The sequence below is a fragment of the Cephus cinctus genome, unplaced genomic scaffold (genome assembly GCF_000341935.2).
Source record: "Cephus cinctus unplaced genomic scaffold, Ccin1 Ccin1_scaffold0596, whole genome shotgun sequence".
NCBI classification, from domain to species: domain Eukaryota; kingdom Metazoa; phylum Arthropoda; class Insecta; order Hymenoptera; family Cephidae; genus Cephus; species Cephus cinctus.
This window is the reverse complement of record NW_014333242.1, coordinates 216,218-226,572: the sequence shown is the minus strand read 5'-3', so window position 1 is coordinate 226,572 and position 10,355 is coordinate 216,218. Positions and strand designations below refer to the sequence as shown.

Here is a 10,355-nt window from a genome sequence, read left to right as displayed (position 1 = left end):
AGGGGGGGGGGGGGCATGAATTATGGGAGGAACACATTTTATAGGACGGTTATGTAGAATTTCTGTAGGATCTGAATTCGAGGTAAGTCTGTTTCTTTCTCTATTTAAAGGAGTTGCGAGAGAGAGAGAGAGAGAGAGAGAGAGAGAGAAATTATCGAAAAGAAAGATTGTATCTCTCGATCTTCCGAGTGTCCCCTCCGCTCACTTTTGTATCTCTTTCTCACTCTCGCTCTCTCTCACTCTTAAGAGTCTCACATTATATCTTCCTTCGACATAGGAAGAGAGGCATAGACAAGGTCAGGGCATTAAATTAAAATGTGTTACATAACCACATAAGAGCAGCCTAACTGCAGTCCGACTAGACACCAGTCATTACGAGGGTGCTCAACTTGCTTTTTTCGACATCAAATAATAAACACATGTCCCGAGCCACGTGTGCTGTCGCCATATCGTATACGAATCACACGCAATATTACGTGAGATGTGATTGAAAATTTTTGTAAAATATTTTTGTTACCAATTTTCTTTCTTCTTCGAGTATGATGAATTATAGCTATATGTATATATATATATATATTACATAAGAGTGATAGAGTTGTAATACGTAAAATATATGTTGCGCAAGAAATGGATTGTTAACCACTAAACACGTGGAGGGAACTCGGCTACGCCAATGCCGACACGAATGCATTTACGCGTCTAGACTTAATAAAATAAAACAAATGCCGCGTGTGAGGTTGGAGGAAGGAAGAAGGACGCGTTGCTGTTGAAGCAAGATGGAGGACAGGGGCGATTTAAAAACTTAGGTAGTCCCTCCTAGCGGTATTTCCTTACTACGACTCGAATAGGCTCCTTTGCTCCGGAACGCAGCTAATAACATACGAAATTGAGAGACGGCAGCTATTCTACGAGAATCGATTGTGAAATACGATCGATGTTAGACAAAGTGAAGAGAAAAGGTGAAAATAAGATAAAATGGAGTCAACTTGATGATACACGTGCCCGTCAGCCACACGTGTGCAGCTCGAGTTGCGTAAGAGATCGGCAGGCTATCTAATCGGGGAGGAACCGATTGGGACACGTATTAGACACTTTTTAAAAAATTTTTTGTATGCTTTTCCAAATACTCTTACACCATTCGGATTATGGCTCACTTTTTCTTATACTGGTATTCGTAGTTTTATATGCATCAGATATTTCGGTCTTTACTAAAATTTTGGCAAGCTCATGCTCAAACGGATGTGTACCGAAATACAGGAGGGAAAATGGCGCGTGGCAGAAATGGAATTCGAGGCCTCCTACTTGGCAGGCGAATAGAAAGAAAAGCTGAGAGAGAACGAGTGGATTTATGAGAGACAGAATATACGTGCACATAGGTTTGCGTATTTATGTGGATAAAAAATATAATTAGTATCGAAATGGTAAAATGCGTTGCCATTTAGTTCTTTGGTATCACAAATCTGATGTAATAATAATAACAACAATGAATGAAATAACAAAAACACACACTGTTTATAAAGCACTCACGGATTTACCAATAGTAAGATTCTTTTGGTTGTCAGCCATTGCAATTGGCTTACCTGTCAAAATTGGACGAAAGATTTCCACTAGAATAACAAGAAAGAAAATGACTATGACGATAGTACAGAAATATAGCGACGAGAATAAGAAAATATTGAATCAAATCTTATACCGGGTGATCGTAATTTATAATTGCTAAGTTAACGTTAAAATTTTACTCACTCTCGACGATGAGCCATCATCATTTCTTGGTATGACGTCACATTGGTAGTCGGATCATTGTCCAGGGTGACATTGGCATTGGCCATGAAGAGCCGCACCGCATCTGGCATATCTTTTTGATAACCCATCGTCTCGTTATAATCAGCATAATCCACAGATGCATATAGATTCTGATAAGATGAGTTTTGCTCATAATAATCAGACGCCACGGTGTCGTTAACATCGTAATTCACCAACTCCATGGCTTCCGGTATTACACGATACACGTCATCCTCGACCCATTCGAGACCCTCGTACTCGGTGCTATTCCTGGAGGAGTTGGTAAAATTTTTTGTTGACTTTTCAAAATTCTCCAGAGCCGAAGAATCGTTATGAATTTTCATAGGATTCTCGGTGACGTCATCCTGATGGTTACTTCCGGTAGTCAGATCCATCCTGACATTGTCTGTGCTAGCAGCGGTGGTATACGAGCTCAGGACTTGGTGGCCAGAAGTCTGACTGGTCTTGTCAATGCTGGAGAACTGGGTCTGGACATTGGCAGTGCTTACCGTATACCCTTCTGTAGTAATTGCAGAGTCCTCGTGGTGTTCCCCAGGTCTAGCAGTCTGTCCCAGCCGATAAACTATAGGAAGTGATGGACCAGAACGATTATCGACAAAATGAAAAGTGCTGTCAGGATTCTTCATAGTCGATACGTTCTCCGTTATCTCCTGGGACTTGACCCTCTCGTCGGAATTCGAATCGAACTCTGAATCATCGTACCGGATCTTGAATACCACGTGGGGCTCCATGGCTCTGTCAAAGTTCACGTGAGGATTCTCCAGGCTTTCCTTGGGTTCGAGATCCTTAGGCGAGTCTTCGTAATCCACAGTGCCGTCACCCCAGGACTGCTTGTTGTCCATCCTGGACTCTGGTGTCTCATAGTGCAATACATCCTGCCTGTTGTACGGGTCCAAATCGAAGTTCCTCGATTCGTAAGGACGTTTGTTATCGGTAGACAATTCCTTCTTACGACCCTTAACCTCCTTCGCGTCTTCGTAGTCGGTCTCCATCTGGTTCCTGGTGTCATCCCCGTAACGTGCTAAATAATCGTACTCCTCCAGGGGTTTCTCAAACTTCCTCGAAGGATCCTTCTTCCGGTTATCCTTGTTACCACCTCGCCATATCTCATCGTGACCACTCTTCCTCTCCTTTTCAATCAGCTTTCTATTCAGCTCACGTTCCCTAATCGCCAGGACCTCGTCCAGACTGTAGTTCAAACTCTTCAACAGGAGCATATCCCCCGTACTCAGGTCACCTGTGATGATCTTCAAGATTGCCTTCTGTAACATCTTCTCAAATCGCTTAGTACTGATTGGTACAGTACTTGAAGTATCTTCCTGTTTGATCGTCTTCTTTGCGACACTCACATCCTGGGGATGATCATTCTTCTCACTCACTATATCCGCATGAGCATTTATTGACAAATCAGGATCGCCCTTATCTGGGTGACGGTGACGATAGTGTCGATGAGACGTCGCGACGCCAGTAAGAACTAACATAACCAGCAGTACAACACCCTGCTTAGAGTTCCTCATTGTTAAGGAATTCAAAATTTTCTTTCGAAATTATTTCTTCCTGATGCGCGATAACGAACCAATCGATGGTATCAATAATATACACTGGTGCACACAGCACAATCGATAGTTAACGATCGATTATCGATCTGGAATCATTATGCCTTGCAGAAAATAGTCCTTTCTATATATATATATATATATATATATATATATATATATATATATATATATAGTAATTTACCCAAAAACTATAAATAATCAAGAAAATTTTCTCTGACTCAATCAAAATATTGATTAAATTTAATATATTTTAATCCCACCTCAAAATCTGTATCATAATCCAAATCGATATTGTGGAGATAAATTGAATTTTTCTTTTTAAGTCCTCCAGTCCTCTCTTGTGTTCCTTCGCTTATCTCACCCCCTCTTTCTCCCAACCCCTTTTCAAATACAAGGATAACGTTTTCTCCACGCGTTTTCTCAAACTCGTCCGCGATCGGTCTGGTACTGGTACGCGGACCGGTATCGGACCGAAGTTAGCAGCCCGTGGCCGAGGTGCGTATAACTAGGAAGATTCGTATGCGTGTGTGCCCGGCGTGAGCCGTAAGTCTCAACTGAGCCAAGCAGAGCTCACAGACATAATTCTGTCTACTCAGTAATTCCAAGAGACGAAGACTCAACACTAGCCAGCGAGAAAGATGTTCTTAGTTATATATACGATGGATTTCAAATTTTCGTCTTTTTTTCGGGAAAATTTATCCTCCTTATCCTTCTTATCCTTCTTATCCTTTCCTTTATTTTTTTTCTCTAGTCTCACCTCTCCCCCTTTCACCAATTCTTGTTCTGCCTCTTCTCTTGATACAGATAGACTCCTCTCCTCTTTTCTCTAAAATGTCCTTGCTCTTTAATCTTCAATTATTTATCCCTTCCTTCTTATCATTCCTTTTTCCAAAGGAAGGAAAACTATTTTTCTTTTTAATTTAAAAAAAAAGAGATGAAACCCTTACTGCTTTGTTTCAAATCCTCTTCTTTTTTTTTACAATTCTCCAAACCTTTATCGCTTTCTTCCTTTCTTTCAAAAATCGCTTCTCGATTTTCTCGATAGCACAAGCACCTTGTGCTATCTATGTATATATATATATATATTTATATATATGTATGTTGTGGACGCGTGTACCGAAGCGTGAAATGCGTGTTTGGATGCTTCTCGGGGGCTGCCACGTACGATTATATAGGGTGTCTCCCTCTCCACTGTCTAGACGAATCGAAAGATATAATCTTTGAATCATAATGTATCGTTTAAATAAAACGGTGTTGCGCGCTTGTATACATATATATATATGGTATATCCATATATAGTACATATACACGAACGTCACTGCCAACCCCGAAAAGACATCAAGCGGTTATAAGCAACTTATGACTTACTGCGAGACTCCTTAAGATGTCTCGAAAACGTCCTGTTCGGGATCCAGCCAACATTTCGACATCCCATCCACGCTTTGATTATAAATACAAACGTATCTTAACGTTTTAATAATAACGCTTGGATGATTAGATTTATTAAAAATTGTCTATATTGATTCTCTGTTTTTCTCCTTGATTCAGATACTGTTCACAAGGATCAACGAGGTAGTTGAAATTCTCATAGAAATTTCACCGGATTCTAGGGGTCACGTAATGCTGTGGTCCAGATAGCAAATAATGCCTCACCACCCCTCTCCTCATCGTCCCAACGAAAACTGTAGTGACGCGCGTGAATCTTAAAATTGGGTTAAGGCATTCGACTATCTAAAACGTCTGCGACAGTTGTCGTGGCCTAACGGCGGTCGTGCTGACCAATGTAAAAAAATTCAAAACATTTCAAAGTCCACGAGGATCCGGAAGTAAGAGACAGAAAAAAGATTTAAATCACCGATAAGAGAGGCCCAATTAAGTAAGAGGCGCCTTTCTAGGACTATACAAAAAATATAAAAATAAATTTACATTGTGGCTAAACAAAACGGCACTCCCCGCCACCTACCACCGAGGGGTAGGTATTATCGGATTCAAATCGAAAGCCAGTCACTGGCCAATACTCGGAAGCTAGACCGTGTTCGAAAAACAGAGCCAAAGCGTAATAACGATATCATCGATTGAAGGACCTTCGATGAGGCGCCCCGATACGATCGTGATCGATTCCTCGCGAGTGATCAACAATCAATGAAACTGTTTGAAAAAAAAAAGAAAATGTAAAACAAAAGCAGTTTATGCCTCTCAAAAATATTTCTGAGTGGTAGGAAAATATTTCTTGGACACTTTCGGCAATATGGACGGGTCATTTGATCCTTTTAAAGTCAAAAATACGTTTATAAAAATAGTTCATATGTTTACTGTTAATTAGCACTTGAACTCCCCTCGAACCGATTAAAACTAGTTTTTATCGCCCCGACAGAATCGCGATATATGAACATAGTAAGAATGACGCAACCGTCGTATAATAAACCATTCATTAGTTATGGTAGAGAGTAACAAGTCCTTCGTCTTGGCAAAGGCAGCGACGGTGCACTCTATACGGATGCACGTAAGGAAAGTTGCAGTTTCATCTAAGCGCCGGCGAATGCGTCGCGGGTGCAACGTTACTGACGTCATGTCTGAATTCATGATCGGACAAACGGACGTGCTTTGCAAACGGAGGGACAGACGGACAAATGAACCTACCAAGAGGAAAAGAAGAATAATAAAAGAGAGGGAGAGAGAGAGAGAGAGAAAGTGGTGGCAAGAGGGAGAGTAAAGGGATAAAGAGGGAGGGAGAGAGAGAGAGAGAGAGAGAGAGAGAGAGAGAAGTAGACATGCATGTTCTACGTCACTCTACGTATCCTCATATGTGAGGACGGACAGAGAGGCAGACAATCTGGCGTCTAGACATACGAAAATAATAATGCGGCCTCGTCGGATGAAATTGTTGTTTGCACTCGTAACAGTCATAATATTTGTTGCACCCGATGCGTAAGCAGGGATCGCGGTACGAGGAATTAGACAGAGCGCATGTAAAGGGTATTCGGGAGCGAACTGGCTTCGACTGGCTGTCCATTAATTTATACAAAAACTAATTGGCATTGATTGGGGCTTAGAAAGAATGAGAAGGATCACGTGCTATGTCTACAATCAACCATAGCACTGTGTGGGATAATTTATATGGTGGAAGGATGCTTTTGGTGTACGAAAGGGTTACTGATGTGATTCTTGGTATTGACGTCAGACATACTCGTAAGAAATACAAAAAGTGGCAATCGCATAGGGAAACGGCGACCGCACGGGCCAAAACACATTATTCATCGTACGTGCGAGACGCTTTAGGGCTTCGCATTGGAATTGTAAAAGAAAACCGCCGACGCGCTCCCAAAAGACGATTTAAATAGCGCGGGCGCGAGCCGTGATTTACATCGTATAGTAAAGACGGGGCCCAAGAGATAAGCGCTACGGGCCCTGAGAGTTTATTTTAGTCTTGGTTAGATTTCGTGACTGATGTGAATTCAGTGGGAATGTATATGGAGGGCCTTAGCCTCTGTCAGTCCTCGAATGTACTCGTACTGATGACATTGTCAGACCCCATCGAACTTAGACTATGCATCTTTTCTTGGTAGTCAACGACTTCTCTAGCTGGCCCATTTGAATTTCGATGCGATTGCGAAATTGCAAATAAATAACCGCCTCACCCACGTCAATGTTCCGCAGCTGCAACCGGTACCCATTTTATATTCTATTCGATAGATAAAAATCCAAACTCACATTTCATTACCTTTTTTGTTTCCTTTTCTTCCTCTCTATCGTGCCTTATCACTTTTTTGTCTATGGTTCAACGAGTCAGCTGAGTCCAGTCATTGGACATCGAATCACAGTTATTCCTCTAATTTCCTTCGTTGTTCTTATTATAATCCTAAAATATCTTCTTTGCTAACACGTACATATCATGCGTTATGATGAACCAATAAAGTATAAAGAATCTGAGTATCACGGAGATGAAACTTCGTCCTTCCATTTTGCACGTGTCATCCGATAGGCGGATGTGAGATTTTGCAAATGCATACAAGAAGTTCTGCCATCATTCGGCAGATGATGCATTGCTCACCCGATGCGCGTCTCCGGCTGGAATTCGCCTTCTCGTATTGGCCGGAAAAGGTATATGAGATCGACGATGGCGCAGGAGGTTAGAAGTAAGGTGTGAATACAAGGGGCGGCCATATCGGTGATGTGCATCACGACGGATGCCCATCGCGTATATACGTACGTATAAGTGGAGCGAGAGAAGGTCGCGCTCGGTTTACAATTTCGAGAGGCGGGCAGGAACATTAAACTTCCGCGAGTCGAATTCCGCTGTGGGAAACACGAAGACTTCCTCGGATATCATCCACGACGGTGGCGACGCCTTGCGCGATGATAGCTACTTAACATGTAGCCCTCTATCACCTTTGCCAATAAGCTGCACTTTGAATATATACAGTAACTCTAATAAAACGTCATACACCTATCACATAACCCGTGCCTACGTTCACGTCTCTCTTTACGAACTATACCAAGTTCTTTCACAATTCTGGCGAACCTCCAGTGATCGCAAAAGATCTTAGGGTGGATTTCGAACTTGCGACACATCCACGGATTTAGCCTCTACCTGCAAGAACATCAGACATCGTTATACCGGTAGGTGTATATATTTTTCTCAATTTTCTTCGCTGCATCATTCGACTTCTGTTTATAGATACAATACCGCTCACAAAATCTCAGCCAGACTAAACAGTCATTATGGTCCACGACTGTTGTTCCTTTATGATCGCTCACGCGATACACGTGTGGACGAAGCTTGATCCTGCTTCCAGAAGCTCGATATATCCCTTATGCAAACAATCATCTATCATGAGTACGGTTAATAACATCGGATAATTTAATGCATCGGATGATGGGATGACCTTTGTATAACCTAACGGAGAACAAATTTGTCGTGGATATAAATGTTCTGTTTAGCTTTGTATTTGTTGAGTATTGTTTAGTACGTTAAATTGCTGTAATATCTACGTTAAAGCAGTATTGTATCATTGCGTCATGATGGTAAAATTAACGTTCTCAGCATTTCTACATTTTGCGCATATCCCGCGACGGAATAGCGAATAAGATACTGCCATGGCCTAGTACAAAAATTCAGACGTGACTCTAGTCACATTGCGTTGTCTTGCGTCTTCGTGAGATAATGTCTGCAATATCATCCGTCTCGGAACAGAGAGAGTTTCTCATAATCAGTCATGTTACTTGTTACCTGACAACACCACAAGTTTAGCATCACGTCACAAATGCACAGCGACTTGGAAAAACATGAATGAATAATAAAATTATCGGAAATTCTGTACCAATCAAAATTTATTCAGAAATTAAACAAAATTCTCTATATAGTTCACCTTGTACAATTATAATCCTGTACAAATTTCGTTCTGTACGTTTTTTTAGGTTACGTTACGTAAACACATAATACAAGCATAGAGTAGTCGGACATTGAATTAGCTATTCTACGTCCTCACCTACTCCTTCCATTAAATTTCCTCGTGCCCACGTGAGACGTAGGCGGAAGGAACAAAACTAAATGGAGAAGCACTGTATAGCTAGCCCCTCGGAAAAGTACAGTTAAACCACATATTTCAAAGTACAATAAAATTGTTGAAATTCTTTTGGCTGTTTTATATGAAAAGCAGCGCTGACTTAAGTAAATATTTCAGACATCGCGACGACCAAGTCGAATTTAAAAGGGTTGTTGACAGCAATTTGTATAATCGGCTATGTCTGTCAGCCTCATACACATTAAAATACGCATAAGATCATCTCTCTCGCACTCACGGCAGGCATAGGAAATTAAAAAAATCTTTGAGAGCAAGTACATTTTTTTTCAACAGCACCGACAAATGTGCAATAACAATGGCATTCTTGTGTATGTGATATAAGGCGGATATAAGGATATAAGGCAGTTGGGTATCCGTGATATTTCCTGGTAACCCGCCTGTACAAATAAATTAATCGATAATCAACGAAAAAAAACATTTACAGATGCGTACAGCTATGACATAGGAAATACGATATTTCACCAAGAGTGTAATAAGGTTCTATGGTACGCGATATCAACCGCCAAGATCTCTATACGATTTTTCTACACATAGGTGCGAATTTTGTATTCAAGTTTGCGACAGACGGCTACCCATATTCCACGACATCAGTGAGCCCAGAAAATACGTAGTACGTCTGCCCCGCACTATAAATAGCGTCGCGACGTTCTATTTTCAAGAATATGTGGAATGCCCTCATGCGCCGCTCATCGTCAATGCTATATACATGCATACATATGTTTTAGGCGTCTCAAGGCGTCGCGCGTTTCTTGTTACAACAGCACTTTAGAAAAATAAGATATAAGAAGAGATCGGAAGAGAGAAGAGAATCTGCCGGCTTTAAGAAAAAAACAAACATTTTTTTTCCGTTCCGCACTTGATTATTCGCATTCCGCTGTCAACGTCTCTCTCTACACTACGTCTATCGTCTGCATAATATACAGATAATTTTTCCTAATTTTCACTGTCAATCCCATAGACCCGTTTTCCTGAACGCGGTGCAATGCATAAAATCCGTTCATCTTCAAAATACAAGTGCCTCATTGGCTAACAGTTAAACCGAGTTTATGCATTGAACCGCGTCGATGAAAACGGGCGAGAGTCTTGCAACAATTTAAAATATTTCTTTCACGACAATATTCCACATCGTATTCCACGATTCTCCGTCGGCATGACCGCTTCTCCCTTATTCCCGTAATCGCCATGAGTCCCTCTCACTCACACTGACGTACAGTATAAAAAATTTACAAAATTTAAAGGCCAAGTCCTTCTCCGTCCGATCAGACGTAACTTTGCAATGCCAAAGGATTATTTATAAGACTTTTTCCCTATGTCTGTCTCCGTCTAACCCTCACGATACCCCATTCGCTTCGTCTCTCTCCCACTCACAGGTGGTATTGGAAAGACGCTAAATTCGAGGATCCAGACA

At 41.3% G+C, this 10,355-nt stretch overlaps 1 protein-coding gene and 1 long non-coding RNA gene across 5 annotated transcripts in view; one reads left to right on the top strand and one right to left on the bottom strand.

The window, feature by feature from the left end:
- The window catches only part of LOC107268957, an 8,775-nt gene extending 4,229 nt beyond the window's left edge, over nt 1–4,546 (bottom strand). For 2 of the 4 annotated variants that reach the window (XM_025086147.1, XM_025086149.1), the window contains exons 1-2: nt 1,744–3,479; nt 1,581–1,607 (exon numbers count right to left, since the gene is read on the bottom strand). In XM_025086147.1, the coding sequence (XP_024941915.1) occupies nt 1,581–1,607; nt 1,744–3,320 (1,604 nt within the window). In that variant the 5' untranslated portion in view covers nt 3,321–3,479. Of the gene's footprint in view, nt 1–1,580; nt 1,608–1,743; nt 3,480–3,622 lie in introns of those variants that run through there. The other 2 variants (XM_015742281.2, XM_025086148.1) reach the window with 2 other exon arrangements.
- A 1,595-nt stretch (nt 4,547–6,141) lies between these two features.
- Nucleotides 6,142–8,360, top strand: LOC112494521. The gene is made up of 2 exons (XR_003060009.1): nt 6,142–7,982; nt 8,041–8,360. It is a non-coding gene; the product is annotated as an uncharacterized LOC112494521 (long non-coding RNA).
- Nucleotides 8,361–10,355: the final 1,995 nt, after the last annotated feature.